The following is a 17,902-nucleotide window of genomic DNA, read 5'->3' as shown; positions in this document are numbered from 1 at the left end:
GGGATCAAGCAATCCTCCAGACTTGGCTTCCTAAAGTGCTGGGATTACAGGCATGAGCCACTGTGCTTGGCCTGTTTGATATTAGTATGGCCACTCCAATAACTTTTTTTTTGATTAGTGTTAACACAACACAGCTTTTCCTATCCTTTTAACCTATTTGAGTCTTTAGATTTCATGCAGGTTTTCTTTTAGACCATATAGCTGGATTTTGCTTTTTATCTAAATTAGGCAATTTCTGACTTTTCATGGGGGAGTGTTTAGACCATTTATGTTTAATATGATTTTTATATTTTAGAGTTTAAATCTATCAGCTTTCTATTTGTTTTCTATTTGTCCTATCTGTTCTACATTTCTTCTGCCTGTTTTTGGACTAATTGATTTTTTTTCCATTTCATCATCTTTCGTATCCTACTAGTTATAATTCTTTTAAAAAATTGTAATGATTGCTTTAGCATATATAGTACACAGGTAGTTTCCTAAGGCTATCTTTAGAAAGTACCACAAACTGGGTGGCTTAAAACAACAAATTTATTCTCTCACTGTTCTGGAGGCTGTAAGTCTATAATTAATGTATTGGCAAGGTTGGTTTCTATTGGAGGCCCCGAAGGAGAATCTGTTCGATCCTTCTCTTTTAGCATCTGGTAGTTGCCTGCAATCCCTGGTGTCCGTTGGTTTATAGATGTGTCATTCCAATCCTTGCTTTTGTACTCACGTGGTGTTCCCCCTTATGTATTTGTGGCTTTATGTGGACGTTTTCCCTCTCTGTTGTGTTTGTGTACTCAAATTTACCTGGTATTATAAAGACATCAGTCATTGGATAAAGTTCATCCTAATCCAATATACTGCATCTTAACTTGATTACATTTGCAAATACCCTGTTTCCAAGTAAGGACATATTCACAGGTACAGAGCTTAGGATTTGAACATATGTTTTGAAGGGGACAATTCAACCCCCACAAGAGTATCTTTATCATGATCTACTTTCAAGTAATATTATGTCACTTTATGTATAGTATTAGAATTTTATACCTTCATGTCTTCCCTCCTAGTCTTTGAGTTATTGTCATACATTTACTTCTACTGGTTATAAACCACATAATATAAAGTCATTTGTTTTTGAAACAAGTTTTTAAAATAAGGACAATTTATATTTACCCACAGATTTGCCACTTTTAGTGTTTCTCATTTTTCTAGATTTCCATCTGATATCGTTTTCCTTCTATTTGAAATACTTCTTCAAGATTTCTTAGAATGCAAGCCTTCTGGTGATTCATTATTTCACATTGTGTAAGTCTAAAACAGTATTTGGTTGCAGGATTTTTCTGTTGTTGTAATAAAAGCACATAACATTACATTTACCATCTTAACCATTTTTAACTGTGCAGTTCAGTAGCGTTAAATATATTCACATTGTTATGCAACAGATCTGTAGAACTTTTTAATCTTGCAACGCTGAAACTCTATACCCACTAAATACTAATTCCTCCTTCCCATTTCTCCCAGCCTTTGGTAACCATCTTTCTACTGTATTTCTATAACTTTGACTACTTTAGGTACCTTGTATGAGTGGCATTACACAGTATTTGTCCTTTTGTGACTGCTTATTTTGCTTATTTCACTTTGTGTAATGTCCTCAAGTTTCACTTATGTTGTAGCATGTGGAAAGATTTCCTTCTTAATGCTGCATAATATTTTGTTGTATTATACCACATTTTCTTTATTAATCTATTGAAGGACATTTGAGTTGCTTCCGCCTGTTGGCTATTGTGAATAATGTGCACAGGTCTCTTCAAGATCTTGTTCTGAATTGGATATATATCCAGAAGTGAGAATGCTGTACTGCATGGTATTTTCCTTTAATTTTTTGAGGAACCACCATACTGTTTTCCATAATGGCAACATTCACAACACAGTGCACAAGGTTTCTAACTTCTTATTTTCTGTTTTTTGGAGAGTGGCCATCCTGATGGGTGTGAGGTGATGGTTTTGATTTGCATTTCCCTAATGGTTAGTGATGCTGGTGTCTTTTTATATGCTTAGTGGCCATTTGTGTATCTCTTTTTTGAGAAATGTTTATTCAAGTCCTTTGCTCATTTTTGAAGTCAAGTTATTTGGTTTTTGTTGTTCAGTTGTAGAAGTTCCTTGTATATTCTGAATACTAACCACTTATCAGATGTATGACTTGCAATTATTTTCTTCCATTCTTTAGGTTTCCTTTTCATGCTGTTTTTTATTTTGACACACACAAGTTTTTCAGTGTGATGTAGTCCCAATTTGCTTGTTTTTAATTTTGCTACTCGTGCTTTTGATGTCGTATCCAAGAAATAGCTGCCAAATCCAATGTCCTGAACAATTTCCCCCAAGCTTTCTTGTGGTAGTTTTGTAGTTTGCTTTGTCTTTGGGTTCACTAATCTTTTCTTCTGCGATGTTCTATCTTGGGGAGACTTTGGAGTGGATTTCTTTGTTCCTGTAGTGAAGCTGGTGGGGTTTAGGGCTACCAAGATTCAATTATTCATGTTTATTAATGTCAGTTTGCCTGTTTTTTAGAATGATGAAGCTAGGGGAGTACGGGGTATGCATCTTTGGAAGGCTCTTTTTTTGTTTTTTAATGAAGCTGAGGAAAGTGGGTGAACAAATTCTATGAAATTCAACCACATGTGTAAAATACTATGTCTTCATTATTAGATTACTATTTAAACTTGAAAATTCAAAAACTGAATAGTTAATGCAAGATAAAACAATTGTACAAAAGCAGAGAGAAAATCAGTACACAATACAACCCAAGCAATGCAGTGCAATGCAATAACACCACAAAAGTGGGGAAAATCACATGGTGAAGGGAGTCAGGGGAAATGAAGAGGTAAGAGTGAAGGTAAGTTCTCATAAGAGGGACCATATCTTAGTTATTATTGTACACCTATCAGGAAAAACAGACAATGTAAACACATTTATTGAGCAACTTCTACATGCCAGGTGTGGTATGGTATGGTTTTATGTACTTTACTCTTTAGAACCACAGTATAAAGCAGTTATTAATGTTTTAAAACACAGAAAGTTTACATAACTTGCTCAACCTGTAGTATTGAGTGTTGAATCAACATTAGCTGAATAAGTGAATACATGTTTATTCAAATGAAAGATATGTTGTGGATTATCTTTGGTGGACTTTTCTAATCTTCTCTACAGAAATGCTAGACTGATAACTACAGACTAGGAAGAGGACCATAATACTTGATATGCAGCAATAGCAACAATCATTGCTGCTGCTATGGTCTAAATGTTTGTGCCCCTGAATTCATATTTTGAAATACTAACCCCAAGGTGATGGTATTAGGTGGTAAGGCCTTTGGGAAGTGATTAGGTCATGAGGACAGAGCCCCATGAATGAGGTTATTGCCCTTATAAAAGAGGCTCCAGAGAGCTCTTTTGCCCCTTCCATCATCTGAGGACACAAGAAGGCATTACCTATGAATCAGAAAGCAGGCCCTCATCGGACACCAAATTGTAGCTTCCAGAACTATGAGAAATAAATTTCTGTTGTTTATAAGTCACCCAGTCGATGCTACTTTGTTACAGTAGCCCAAGTGGACTAAGATAGCAGCTAATACATACAGACTTCCTATGAGTTGGGTACTGTTTTGATTTACATATATTAACTCATTTAATACAATACTTTGAGACTGAGTACAGTTTTTATTCCTCATTCTATAGATAAGGAGACTTAAGTGCAGAGTGATGAAGTAGCTTATTCAAGATTATCCTGTTAGTAAGTAATGAGGCCAGGATTTGAACCTTGAATGGAGCTCCAAGCTGTACTTCACACCTTCTGCACATGTTGCTTTTCTTCACTGGCTCACCTGGCTTCACCTTTGGGTTCAGGCCCAGAAGGTCAAGGTTTCCCTAATTTTTCTTTTCAGCCTCTTATAGTCACTTTGACAAGTAGTGCTTTCCTAAGCTAAAGGAAATATTGATTGCCTTGCCAGCTTTTTTTTATTACAAAGACAATCTGAAGTCATGGAGTAAGGTACAAATCTATTTAGCTTTCTGGTGGTAGGAGAGGTGAACTTAAGTCAACCCTGTTATATTTAAAGGATTACCACATTTTAAATCTCAAAATGAATATGGCTACGATATGGAGAATGAGATGTACAGTTCCATTCTGTAATTCTTCTCATCCATGTTCATTTTCTGAACTAAGATAAATGCGTAGCTCAGGGATGCCTTAGCAGACTCTAAAGAAACATGCTGTAAACTCTTTAGATTTTAAGCTTCTTTAGTGACAAGCACTGAATCTTTGTACCCTTGGTGCCTATCTCAATGCATGGCAGATAGGCACTCAATAAATATTCTTTCTTGGAAACAAGAACTGAAGGTTAAAAATAATTTCTTTGAACTATATAGTGAAGACAATTTGTAAATGAGAAGATAGTATCAATGCAGAGAAATGGGCTATGTTATTCCCATACCTTCCTTAAGAACTTCCAATTCCTCCTTCAAAATTTGGCTCAATTGTTACTTTTTTCCACCACAGCTTCCCCTTCTGCCTAGTTAACAAGCATACCCTCAGTGCCCTTACAGAATTATGTGTATACCTCTCAAATCCTCTCATAGTGTATGTTCACACTTCTTATCCTCCTCAATTGAGTTCCTTCTAGGTAAGGAATGTTCATTTTCTTTTTTTTGTTCATATGGAGTTCTGCTCTGTCGCCCAGGCTGGAGTGTAGTGGCGCGATCTCAGCTTACTGCAGCCTCTGCCTCATGGGTTCAAGCGATTCTCCTGCCTCAGCCTCCCAAGTAACTGGGATTACAGGCATACACCATCATGCCCAGCTAATTTTTTTGTACTTTTAGTAGAGATGAGGTTTTGCCATGTTGGCCAGCTGGTCTCAAACTCCTGACCTCAGGTGATCCGTCCGCCCTGGTCTCCCAAAGTGCTGGAATTACAGGCGAGAGTCACCATGCCCAGCCAGAATGTTTATTATATTTAACACAGTGCCTGAGAAACAGCTCAATAAATGTTTGATGAATGAATGAATATATAGCTGCACAGATGAGACCTTGAAGCCTAAACCCATTTCCGCATACAAAAAGGAAAGATGAAACTTTTATTATTATATTTATTGATACTGAATATTTATTATCTGTTACATACCAGGCAAAATGGACAGACCATCAGGAGATAAAACTTGTATCTTACATGTAAGATGAAACTTATATTTATTGATTGAATTATTGAATATTTTTTGAGTATTTGCTATACCAGGCAAAAGGCACAGAAACAAATTATCTGTTCAGTTACTTTTAACTCTTTCAGCAATGCCTGAGTCCTCTTTATAAAAACTTCATTCTGCTAAGTTAGCAACCGTTCATTTTTTTTGGTTACTCTTCATGTATAGTTTTCTCAAGTGTCCCTTCAAATATTGCATAATGGTATAGACCATTTAATATTCCAAACACAGTCTGAAAGACTAGAGGAATCACCATTAATTTCATTTGTGTATGACAAAGCCTCATCCAATGGAGTAAAACCCTTCCTTTTGGTGGCAGTGGAACGGTATGATACCTAAAAAGAAAAAAGAGTTAATCACTTCTTCTGGATATGAATGCTATTAGAAGTTTGTTGACTTCTCCTAAACTGATAACTGCCTTTCTAGGTCTATAATGTAGAGAGCAAAAAAGTTAAAAGTTAGCTATCTGAAATACCAAATGACCACATTTTGATTCAAATATATCATAGACAGCTAAAGAAAAAAGAGAGTTTATTAACCTAAAAAAAAAAAAAAAAAGTAAAAAAGAAGGAAAAGGAACAACTTACTTAGTTGCCAGACGTCCATTTTTAGTAAAAGCCAGAGAACTGGGATAGAAAACACCACAAACTATGCCGATCAGTGAACTTCTGAAAACACAGTTTTCCTTGCTTATATTTTCTGGAAAACAAAAGTAAATTTGGTTTTCCTTTAAAACTCAAGAGCTATTAAGACAGTGTTGTACCTCAGAGTAGTTATCTGCACTATCCTCAACCACAACTAAACCATAGAAAGAATATCAGAAATTCAAACTCTTTGGCATATAACAGGCTAAATGCAGCACATTTAAAAAAGTTTTTATTGTACTTTATCACATAGAGAATTACCTCTAACATATGTGGTTGTTGTAGAAGCTATTTTATTTTTTAGAGACAGAGTCTCACTGTGTTGCCCAGGCTAGAGTACACTGGCATGATCTCGGCTCACTGCAACCTCTGCCTCCAGGGTTCAAGCAATTCTCATGCCTCAGCCTCCCAAGTAGCTGGGATTATAGGCGTGCACCACCACACCCAACTGGTTTTCTATTTTTAGTAGAGACTGTGTTGGCCAAACTGGTCTCGAATTCCTGATCTGCCCGCCTTGGCCTCCCAAAGTGTTGGGATTACAGGCATGAGCCACCATGCCCAGCCAGAAGGAATTTTATAATGACAGAATACTAAACTAGCAGACCAGACCTGGATTCTAGGTTAATACATTTTTATTATCTACTATGTATCAGGAATGTGCTAGGTGCTAGGAATACAGTGGTATATAAAAGACACCTGATCTCTGACGTTCTGGCCAGTTTACAGGAATGAAAGACATGAGATAAATATTTAAATAATTATAAGTGTACACAATACTTTGAAGATAAACTATATAGAGAATGTATCTAGACACCTAATGTACAATGAGGGAACCAGAGGTCTCCCTGGGGAAAAGATACTTAAGCAGGGACCTGAAGAATGAATGATGGATAGAGGCTCTATCAATTACTAGTTGTGAAACTCAAGGTAAGGTGAAGGGCAGGAAATAACATTAAAAGCCCATAATATGACAGATATTGTGGTAGTCATTTAACCTACAGTATCTTTTAATTCTCACAAAATCCTGTGAGGTGAGTACTATTAGCCCTAATTCATAGATAAGACAAGGGAGGCTCAGAGATGAAATTACTTGCTGAATGTCACAAAACTTAAGTGGCAGGAGGTAGGATACTGAAATGATGTTTGTTATATGCCACAGTCAATTCTTTTCCCAGTATGTTGTTTATTAGTGTACTTGAACATGCCTCAGTTTGGGTTGCTTGCTTATCTACAAAAAGAAAAAAATACGATTTACCTAATTAGGAGGATTGTTGCAGGGATTAAATACGACAAGGTATATGAAGGGACTTTACAAACTGTATAGCACTATATAAATGTAAAGAATTATTATTAGCAGTAGCAACAGCATATGTTAATCAGTAACTTTACTTAGACAAAACTACATTATACATTAGTGAATTTAAATTCACCTGAATACAAAGGATCAATTACAAGAAGCTTGTAAGTAACTACAGTAGACAAAAATGGAAGTGTAGCCAATGATGCATATGTTTTCAAAGCATCGTGTTTAACCTTGAAGCAGCGTCTGAACAGGAAGTTTGAGAATATTCCAGAGAAACCAGCTGTTGTTCCAAATGACGTCATTTGATATATATTTGGTGTCCTAATAGAAAAAAAGAAAAATTCAGTTCACTGTAACATTGAACTTAATGGATACAGCCTTTCCTAAAAAGTTGTTATTGCATATTTACTCAATATGAAATACTTCTTGAGCACTTACTATGTGAAAAGTATTTTCTAAGTGCTTAAGATAGGGCAGTAAACAAGGCAAAAGAAAAAAAGAAAAGGAAAGAAATTTCCCACCCCTCATAGAACTTGTATTCCAATGAGAGGACATGATTCTCTTTCTGATAATATTTACAGTAGTTCTAAAATAGAGCTCTTTTAAATAATTTTGGTCACAAATAAATATAAATATGCTCCAATGTAGCCAAATTTTATGAGTTACCCAAATCGAAGAATACCTTTCCTGCAACTAAAAGATTTACTTTGCTTAAGTTCAGCTAAAAAAAAGCTATTTACATTTGGTTAGGCCTTCTATTTCTGCATTAGTCCCAGATACATTTAAAATAATTTGTCCAAGATTTAGAAAATTTCATCCAAAAAAATCTGATCTAGTTTTCTTATTAAGACCCATACCTAAATCCAGGAAATAAGATCAACTGTCCTTTGGTTTTATTCTTGAACTCCATTCATTTAAAAGTCAAAATGGCCAGTCTGGCCAACATGGTGAAACCATCTCTACTAAAAATACAAAAATTAGCTGGGTGTGGTGGTACACGCCTGTAATCTCAGCTACTTGGGAGGCTGAGGCAGGAGAATCACTTGAATCTGGGAGATGGAGATTACAGTGAGCCGAGATTGTGCCACTGCACTCCAGCCTGGGTGACAGAGTGAGACTCTTATCTCAAAAAAAAAAAAAAGTCAATATGTTAATGTGAGACTATATTTATACTATGAAATCTGTATTCCCTTTTGCTGTACTAAGTACTGTGGCTGAGATAATCAATCCTTAACTGATTATAATTACTCACCAATTAAATATAAGTACCCCCCCAATGATTTTCTCTTACTTTTAATTAAAATATATTTACTGCACAAATGTTTTAGCAATACTTTTGGATACTTTTTAAGAAACAAAAGAAATTATCCACAATCCCAAATATTCCAACAAACCACTATTTTCATCTGTTCTTGTTTCCCTCATTCTTTTTTTTAAGGATGTGTTCTTCATAACCAACTCAAAGAATAGGATAACAAAGAATAGGATCTCAGAAACAATGGCAATACAAAAGACTTGCAAATAAAATGATTTTCAGCCTGGGTATTTCTCTTACATTTCTTTTCTAAGATAGTCAAAATTTTTTTCTATGATTTCTATGATCATTGGTCTTCTGAGTTTTGCATCTTCTAGAGAAGGACTGGGTTGACCATGCATAGATGCTGTCATCTTGACATCCTGGAAAAAAAAATTCCAGAGCCATAATAGCTAATGATATTCATATTACATAAAACCTTACAGAATTCTACAGATTCAGATTTGAAAACATTTACAGTTTAGTAGTGTGCCAGGTACTGTGTTGTCTGCTTTCACATATTTTGTTAATAATTCAATCAACATTTACTGAGCTCTTATTATCTGTTAGACATTGGCTTTTTGTTATTATTTTTTATTTTCTTGCTAAACATCCTACAACACACAGACATTGGCTTTCTGATTCACACACTAACTTGAGAAATTGGTAGTATAATGATTATCTCTATACAGATGAGAAACTGAGGGTCTGAAAGGTTGGCTTGCTTAAGATTTAGTTTAGAGGGATAACATGCTGATACTGTTTCTGTTTTCCTCTCTCCTCATTCTGAGAAGGCAGTCAGGCCCTTTGTAGTTGTCCTCCTAGCTCTTCAGGTGGGGAGGTGGAAACAATGGCTGCTTATTGACATCTCTATCCTCAGTTTCTCATGAAAGACTGAGTTCATTTTGGAAATCGTGTTTCATTTCCTAGAGAGGTAGGAGAGAGCAGGGATTGCCTTGGAGAACAGTGAGAGAGAAAAATCAGAAAGAGGGACACTGCTCCAGGAAGGGAACAGGCAGTAGATTGTGGCTACTACTTTGAAGTACATAAATTACATAACCAGTTCCCTATTACCAGCTGTGGTGGAAGCAGAGCCTTTGCTAGAAATGATTATGTAGTATAGCAGAGACCCACACCTGCCACCACACCTGGCTAATTTTTGTATTTTTACTAGAGATGGGGTTTCACTATGTTAGCCAGGCTGGTCTCGAACTCCTGACCTCAAGTGATCTGCCTGCCTCGGCCTCCCAAAGTGCTGGGATTAAAGGCATGAGCCACCGCGCCGGGCCCCAGAGACCCAAAGCACTGGGCTCCTTGGTTGGAAGGTTCTTGTGTCCCAAGTGTGATGAACAGACAGCTGCCAATGTCAAGGGACCATGAAGACTTGGCCAGTAGCATCTTAACAGAAACTAGAGAGATTAAAAAACAAAACAAATCAACAACAACAAGAAAACAAACCCTGCACTCTCAGACAGGATCCTTTCTGAATGTTTTGCTCTGGGCAAGACTCTAGTTTCTGTGAAAAATCTTAATAACATTTGTTAAATCCAAACATGTAGTTGCAAATGTTTACCTACTACAGCAGCCAAGTGGAAAGTCTATTGCCGCTAAATTCACTGCTTTTTACTCTTTTTCCTCCAGATTAGCCAAATAGCCTCTTTACAAATGTACACTAATCTCAATTTTAACGTTTATATTGAAGGCAAATACTAAATCTCAAAGTTAAGGAGTCCTAGACAAGAGGATTAGACGGGATAAAGCATAATGAATACACAAAATACTTCATAAATCAGTGGTTCTCAACCTTCAGCATGCACAAGAATCACATGGGGTATTTATTTGAAATGCAGTCTCATGAACTCCCTCCTGAGATATCTGGATTCAGCAGGAGTAGGATGAGGCCTAGAATCTGCATTTTAATAGCACCAAGTGCTTTTGATGCTGTAGTCAATGGACACATATTGAATATTACCGTAATACTCATTTGCTGAATGAGCGGTATGTACCAATCCTAACTATAGAAGGGCCAGTTGATTATACACGGCTCCTGGCATCAACATACGTAAGTTATGAGCTCCTTTGAACCTTCTTATGGCATTACACAACGAGTAATAATGGACCAATTTCTTTCTCTGCATCATCGCAGAATTGTACTCAATCTTTTTCTGTAACATTTCTGGAGAGGGCAGGGGGAAAAAAAGTAAAATATTTTACAAATTACAATTTTTCAGTGACTAGACTTACATCTTTTTCCTCTCCTGGACACCCAAATGGAAAGTATAAGGGATAGTAACATCTAAGGGAGGTTCTATACCTAACCCATCTATTGTACTAAGATGGCAGATGTCAATAACATGAGTAACCATAAACCTTACATAAAGTTTTGTTTTGCTCTCATCCAGTTCACTGAAGTCCTCCACCTTCCACCTTCCACCAAAAACAAAAAACAAAATAAACTTCCAGGCAATATCTTCTACTAATCTCCTACCTAGTCTACACCCTAAACTCTCTATAGGGAAAGCAGACACCCAGGATTATGATTACAGGATAGCAAATACTGAAATACTGAAAAGAACACAGGAAATATTATTGAGTGCTTAAGCTTTGCAAGGCACTGTCAAAGAATCGACTGCTTTCATTACACCCCTCCCCTCTTAAGGCCACTCAACTAGTCACCACGCTTATACCAGTAAGAGTGGCTTATAGTTTGCAAATCATTTGACGGTTTTGTAGTGCTTTCATGTGTATTATTTCACCTAATAATACATTTTTCACCTAATAATAAATTTCAACTTTAGAATTTTATTCAGTATTCTCTCATAATTTAGGGAGCACCTGGTATATGCCAGGCCTCCGAGTAATCAAGATACAGTCATCCCATCCTCAGGAATCCACAATGTAGTGGGAGTTCAGAACAAAAATGCTGGCAATTTAAACACAGAATGAGAGAGTGACATAAACGAAAAACCCAACAACCTAAGAAAAGGCAAACTTAATCTAGCCAGAGGAGGCGTGGGAAGGCTTCCCGGAGGAAGTGACATTTAAACCAATATCCGAAAGAGAACAATTTGGCAGGGGAGTTGGGACGGATAGAAGCAGGGAAATATTCCAAGTTGAAGAAAAAGCCTGTGCAAAGGCCTGGAGACAAGAGAAAACAAACCGCAGATAATGAGTACTAGAACTTAGGTAATCTACGTTCTCTCCGCCTCTTTCCACAACAGCTGGAGACTTAATCGACTGCTCCTTGCATGGACTTGGGGGCTGTTTTAACTTTTCAAATCTCCTTTAAGTGTATCATCTTGGAAGACTCTGCCAACACTTTGAAGCTGCAGAAATCACCCCCCATACCACTTCGGATTTCCGCCTACCTTGGGCGCTTCCTCAGTTACCACCGGCACCACACCTGAATCCCTCAGCTTGGCCCCAGCCTCATACCCGAACACCGCCATTTTGATGGCTCACGTGATTTGCTGGTGGGCGGGAAGTGGTGCGGGTTTACGGCTCATGCCTCTCGCTTGCAGCCCGGGCCCGCCCCCCTCAGTCAAAAGCCGCGCCCTCCATCCTGTCTGTGATTGGGCGCGGTGTCTAGAAATTACGGCCACTTATTCGCTTAGAGGAGGTCCAGGTGCCTGTGGGTCCGCCCCCATCGCCAGCAGAGTATTTCCTTCCCTTGCTATTTGTCAGTTTAGCTCCCTGTTTTCCTCGCGTCTTGTGGGGAGGATGGGGCGGCCCAAATGTTGGAATGTTACTGCGCTCCTGCCTCTCCTCAGGGCACCTCTGGTAGCTGGGAACTAGCTGCCTGCCCCTTTCAGTCCTTGAGGGAACTCGCCCCTTTGCCCTGGCCCGTGTGGTGTTAAAGCTCTGTTTCTCGGGCACCTCCTCCTCCAAACCCCCAACCAGCCGCCCAGCGCCGTCAGAGCAGCCCCGACTAGCCTCCTCTCCTCTCAGCCGTCTGACTCCTCTCCCCAGTCTGTAGTCCCCTCAATTTCCATCCTTTAGCCCCGCTTGGAAGGAGACAGGAGAGAAATTTGCCCACTACCCCCCGAGAAGACCCACTTGTCAGTCGTGTCTCAGGGTGGGGGGCACTGCAAGGCCTGGCGCTGTTTTGTGCACGTTAAATGCCCAGCAGTATCTCCCAGACCGGCAACCCCCGACCCTCCAGTCTCCGTGTCTTAGAGAAGCCAAATTCGAGAGTTATATAATTTCTAGTGCTGCTGTTGCTCCTGCCTGAAGAAACACTTCACCGCGTGGAGGGTGCAGGACATTTCAGTGCTCTTCCCTAAAAGAACGGGGCTTGGGCAGGGGTGGCCAGCGGTGGCAGAGAAATGTCTTGTCTTTTCTGCAAAAGGAAGGTGGGTAGTTTGAAGAGAGATTGAGAGAAAAGGATGTGGATGTGAAAGCCAAGCAGCTGCACTTTTTCATTTTGAGGAAATCGCGGACCGTTTGCATAGCTTATGCTTACATGTCTAATACTACTACGGCGTCTCTGAAAACACCTTTGGGGGAAGGTTTGGCTTCTCTCGAAGTCTCAGTGTTTTTCCTCGCCGGATAGGGAGCTGCTTGGATGCGAAGAGATGGCATGATGTGAATGACTCCAGTGTGAAGAAATCTGCTTCGCCAACTCATCCTGCATCAAGTGCCCATTGAGTAGCACTGTCACTTTAATGTCTCCATGCCAAGGGATTGCTTTCCTTTTTTTTCAATCCTCTCTGTTAATACATGGGAGGATCAGAATCAGAGGTGCATTAAGGATCAAGCCTGGGGGCTTGGAGAGCACAGAAGAAAAAAATGAAAGTGACAGCAAGCTGGATTCTGAGTTACTGAAGGGGTGAGATCCGGAACTTCTGATCAGTAAATAGAAGGGGGCCTTTCGGTGTGTGTTCTGCCACAGAAAACTGTTCAAACTCACCTATCTTTTTAGAGACTGGAGTCAAAGAGGTTTTTAAAAGTATTTTTTGGGAGGTGGGGTTAAATTTTTCTCTACATATTTGAGGATCTTTTTCATCATGTTTCAGTTTGACCATGTATAAAGTAATGAGACAGCTGTCTAAATTTGGTTTGTGCCTTAAATGAGTTAGTCATTGAACTTCCAAAAATGTTGCTGCCTGAAGAGGAATTTCAGTAACGTTCTTCATGTTTCCAATAATTTTCCCAGTTTGTAAAAACAGTCTAAATATTTTCTGAACATTGAAAAACTTGAAAAACTAAAAAATTACGTTTCTGTAAACTCTGTGGGCGGTGTAAAAAGTTTAGTTGTGGAAAAAGTACATCATTACTTTCTTTATCTGACATAGAAGACTCAGCCTGGATTTCAAAACTGAGCAGTGAAGTGGTTTGCAACAGTTACCTGGCTCTTGGCCTCAAACCAGCTGGATCAAACTGAGACCTGAAAAGAGATCTTGAATTCTGTGGCAGTGGAAAGACCTAAGAATGCCAGTCAAGAAGAAAGGTGGGCTATGAGGTTGCTATATAATATTTCTGCCTTTTGTTGGTTCTGGTACTTGTAATTTAAACTATATTCCATTTGAGAGTAAAATTTTGCTTCAGTTTGGGGGAAATTTTTATTGTAATATAGTTTCAGTGGTACATAATTCAGTAATATCTTGCTAAAGTAAAAGGAAGTAAGACTATAGTATTTATTGATAGATATTTACGATTTCATACATCAGGTTGTTTATATCACCATTGGTAATAAGAATAGATTCAGTACCGCAGATTTGGAATCTTCTCTAGCTTGTTTTCTTAGCTTGTTAAAGGTTGCTTTTAAGCGGTCTTTAAAAAAACTTGTACAGTGGAGCTCTTCCTCATGGGTTTAATATTTATCAAGCTAATTACAGAGTTGTGAAAGGTAGCAAAGTAATTTCATTTGCACTGAACAAAATTATAGCTTTATAATTTATCTTTTGGTTAAAAATAATTTTTTATTTGGATTTATTCTAGTGTAAATCTTCACTTTTGTGATAAAGCATAACTTTCATGACTATTGTGCTTTTCCAGATATATGCATTATCCAATAACATGATTGTCAAGTTCCCCATATGGGTCAAACTCCTGTTTTTTTCTCCCTCCTCAACAACTTTTATTATTGGAATTGATCAAGATCTAGTGAATTACTGAAGCATAGTTGATTATAATCCGAACTTGGGGATTCAGTTTAGCTTAGATGCAGCCCAAGTTAACATTGTTCCAAAGGATCTTAGTTTGGGATTGTTTTTGTTTTGTTTTGTTTTGTTTTGACATGATATGGCAGGTGAGATCAGCTGTAAAGAGTTTCTCAAGAGTTTTGAATCAAAATTTATATGACATCCTTGAACTCTGCTATACTGGACTAAGGTAGATCCAAATGTTGTCCAGTTACGTGAGTTGCTACAGTCTGAAACTAAAGCTCTGGGTGAATTGCAGGTTAAAGTGGAACTTATCTCTGCATGGTGTTTAATTCTTCTACCTGTGGATTTGTTAGGGATGTTGAGGAAAATTATAATCACTGAGATGCCTTATCCAAGCTGATATTTACCTAGAACTGTGATTTCTGCACACTGGGATTTAAGATTGAGATTGTTTCCTCCCCCTGCTGTTTCTAATAATACCACTGACAGAAGTAAACTCTCTATGAGATTTTGGAGCCACACCTGTCCAGACCAGACACAATTGGTTTATCGAGAACAAGAATGGTTTTGGGAGTGTAGCCAATAAACGATATGGCTCTTTGACATATTTAAGTTGATGTGTGTTTTTATTCTTTCTACCATTTCTCTAGACAGTTTCTTTTGGATTACCTTATTTTGAACTAATAATGGAATTAAACACATATGTGTGTGTGTGTGTGTGTGTGAGAGAGAGAGAGAGGAAAAGAGTGAGAGGGAGACAGAATGGGAAGAGGGAGAGAGAGAGAAAGAGATAAACGGTATATAGGAAGGAGGAGGAGGAAGCTCAGTTGATATTCTAGATATAACTTAACTAAGCAGGTTTAGTTAGAAAGTTTAGGACTTAATGTTTCTAAACCCCATAAACTGAGTTTCTTAAAAGTTCTTCCCTTTAAAAAACTGTTACAGAAATTGCTGATACATTGCTGAAATTATAATACTTTAGAAGTATTCCTCTCCTCCTTTGCCTACTTCTTTCTCTCTTCCTTTGCCTCCCTTCTTCCCTTTCTTCTTTCCTTCTTCGATAAATTGACTGATGGATTGAATTTTTAAAGGAATCAACAAGTTCTAATTAGAAAAACAAATGTATATTTCTATGATACCAAAGTATATGTTATATAGTTTTCCTTATAAACTGATCTAGAGAAACAATGTATCTTGCTTTTAATCTCTTAAAACTGTTAGTATTATGATACATATTCTTGAATATTGTAGACAACTAGCCAAACAAGTTATAATGTGTGTGTTATATTTTTCATTGGCTATGCTTACTATCTCTACTGTTTACCTAATATTAGAACAGTATTTTTAAGTTTAACCTAGATTTATTCTGCAGGGATCACTGTCCTCTGTCACCTTGAGTCTTTTTCTCTCTTCATTGTTTCATGTGGTAGACATGATGAAAGAGCTAGACTTAATGTGATTCTAAACAATAACTATCCCCACTGAGCTAAGTGTTTATTCATTGTTGAACATATTCTCATTAAAGTGTGAAATTTTCATAAGATGGATTTTCATTTGGTATTTATTAAGTATATTGTTGTCAAAGAGAGAGGAGATTCTTTTATTGATACCATGCAACCATGGTGGGAATTGGGAATGGGTGTGACATCTCACTAAGCCCATTTCTAGGTGCCATTCTGGACTGCTCTTGGATAAACTGAAACTGCTGTTCCTCAAACCCCATGTTAACTGCTCTTTTGCTTTATGACATTACTTTCTACTTCTCTCACTCTAGTCTCTTCGCATTTTTACAGATCTCAGTTTTATCAACAGAAGGCTCTTCTGTTTCCCTGTTGGATATTTTTTTTTTCCTTAACAGTTGCTTTTCATTCAAGATTCTCTTATCTATAGTAGTAACTGGATTTGCTCCCAGGTGAGCCCTTGGGACAATCTTGAACATATTTTAATTTGTGAAAATTTAGGACCAATTCAGGATAAGTTGTATTAGTATTCTCTGATATGATGCAAGACCATAGTGTGTTATAAGGGTCTGTTTTAACAAGTCTTCTTGAATTGATCTGATATGATTTCCTACTGGGTTAATGTAAGAAATAAAAGTTAATGATAGTTATGTCATTTCTTGTGTTTTACAGCAGAAAGTTGCTGTTTTAAGGATAAAAATGTGCTTTAACAGAATTTTCTAGTACAATGCAGCTTCCTTTTTGAATAGCTTTTTGTTCTCATTGTCATTAAATATGTGGAAAAAATCAATGCCTTTATTACTTTAAGATAGATGTTCATTTCATTTCGGTGTTTTAAAAAATTGTCCTGTTACTGGGCGCAGTGGCTCACGCCTGTAATCCCAGCACTTTGGGAGGCCCAGGTGGGTGGATCATGAGATCAGGAGTTCAAGACCAGCCTGGCCATCATGGTGAAACCCCATCTCTACTAAAAATACAAAAATTAGCCAGTATGGTGGTGTGTGCCTGTAATCCCAGCTACTTGGGAGGTGAGGCAGGAGAATCGCTTGAACCCAGAAGGCGGAAGTTGCAGTGATCCAAGACTGTGCCACTGTACTCCAGCCTGGCAACAGAGCGACACTCTGTCTCAAAAAAAAAAAAAAAAAAAAAAAAAGTCCTATTGTCTTTTGAGCTTCCTTTAAATTAGTATAGAAGTTTGTCTGATATTATTTATTTATATGACCCTTTATTTCCTTTGAATTCTTTTTTTTGCAATGGTTCTCAGTGATATAATGGAGTATATATATAAACATATTTTTTATCACGTACTGAAAGCTAAGTCCTATCTTCTTATATGTGTATGTTTTGACATTATAGCTTTCAAAGGAAGCTGAAGAATGTTGTGTAATTGGAATCTTTTTTTTTTTTTTTTTTTTTTTTTTTGGAGACAGAGTCTTGCTCTGTAGCCCAGGTGGGAGTGCAGTGGTGTGATCTTGTCTCACTGGAACCTCCGCCTCCGGGGTTCAAGCAATTCTTCTGACTCAGCCTGCTGAGTAGCTGGGATTACAGGCATGTGCCACCATACCTGGCTAATTTTTGTATTTTTGGTAGAAATGGGGTTTCACCATGTTGGCCAGGTCAAACTCCTGACCTCGTTATCCGCCCACCTCGGCCTCCAAAGTGCTAAGATTACAGGCATGAGCCACCGTGCCTGGCCTCAGACTCTTAAGACATGATATTGCCATATATCTCATAGGCACCCTTGAAACTGAGATTACTGTTTCCTGGACTCACAGTTCTTTAATGATCTCTTTGCTTTTGGTTGGCTGTATACTTCATAAATATGTCATTTCTGTTTGTTTGTTTTTTTTTCCCTCTGGGGAAGAG

The 17,902-nt window shown here is 37.9% G+C and overlaps 2 protein-coding genes across 22 annotated transcripts in view; one reads left to right on the top strand and one right to left on the bottom strand.

The window, feature by feature from the left end:
• Positions 1-5,103: 5,103 nt before the first annotated feature.
• Positions 5,104-11,929, bottom strand: TMEM126B (transmembrane protein 126B). Of its 11 annotated transcripts, none has more exons than XR_012423579.1 (6): positions 11,838-11,929; positions 9,690-9,878; positions 8,731-8,852; positions 7,406-7,496; positions 5,816-5,927; positions 5,104-5,563 (listed from the first exon to the last, which is right to left on the bottom strand). XR_012423579.1 is itself a non-coding variant. In XM_005579241.4 (6 exons), exons 1-6 carry the CDS (start codon positions 11,916-11,918, stop codon positions 5,380-5,382), a joined length of 738 nt encoding a protein of 245 aa, XP_005579298.2. In that variant the 5' UTR covers positions 11,919-11,929; the 3' UTR covers positions 5,104-5,379. The 11 variants fall into 11 exon arrangements, 9 of the variants coding, with proteins under 9 accessions (XP_005579298.2, XP_073871059.1, XP_065384896.1 ...); XM_005579241.4 differs by lacking the exon at positions 9,690-9,878 and adding an exon at positions 10,845-10,889 and having other exon boundaries at positions 7,303-7,496; XM_074014958.1 differs by having other exon boundaries at positions 7,303-7,496; positions 9,690-10,645.
• Positions 11,930-12,151: 222 nt separating this feature from the next.
• Positions 12,152-17,902, top strand: part of DLG2 (discs large MAGUK scaffold protein 2) — a 2,233,585-nt gene continuing 2,227,834 nt past the window's right edge. For 8 of the 11 annotated variants that reach the window (XM_045370161.3, XM_065528807.2, XM_065528814.2 and 5 more), the window contains exon 1: positions 12,152-13,918. In XM_045370161.3, coding sequence (XP_045226096.1) covers positions 13,900-13,918 — 19 coding nt within the window. In that variant the 5' untranslated portion in view covers positions 12,152-13,899. The remainder of the gene's footprint in view (positions 13,919-17,902) is intronic. The other 3 variants (XM_074014938.1, XM_065528805.2, XM_074014939.1) reach the window with 2 other exon arrangements.

Source organism: Macaca fascicularis, chromosome 14 (genome assembly GCF_037993035.2).
Source record: "Macaca fascicularis isolate 582-1 chromosome 14, T2T-MFA8v1.1".
Lineage (NCBI taxonomy): Eukaryota > Metazoa > Chordata > Mammalia > Primates > Cercopithecidae > Macaca > Macaca fascicularis.
This window is presented reverse-complemented; position numbering and strand designations above follow the sequence as displayed.

Bases quoted from the DNA above. Each gene is read 5' to 3' on its own strand.
- TMEM126B (XM_065528824.1), bottom strand. From the start codon at position 11,918: ATGGCGGTGTTCGGGTATGAGGCTGGGGCCAAGCTGAGGGATTCAGGT. The intron at 8,853-9,689 runs GTCAGGAGTTCG...TTTTTTTTCCAG, and splicing joins AGGCAGGCAGATCACTTGAG to GATGTCAAGATGACAGCATC. The intron at 5,564-5,815 runs GTAAGTTGTTCC...TTTTCTTTTTAG, and splicing joins AATGGACGTCTGGCAACTAA to GTATCATACCGTTCCACTGC.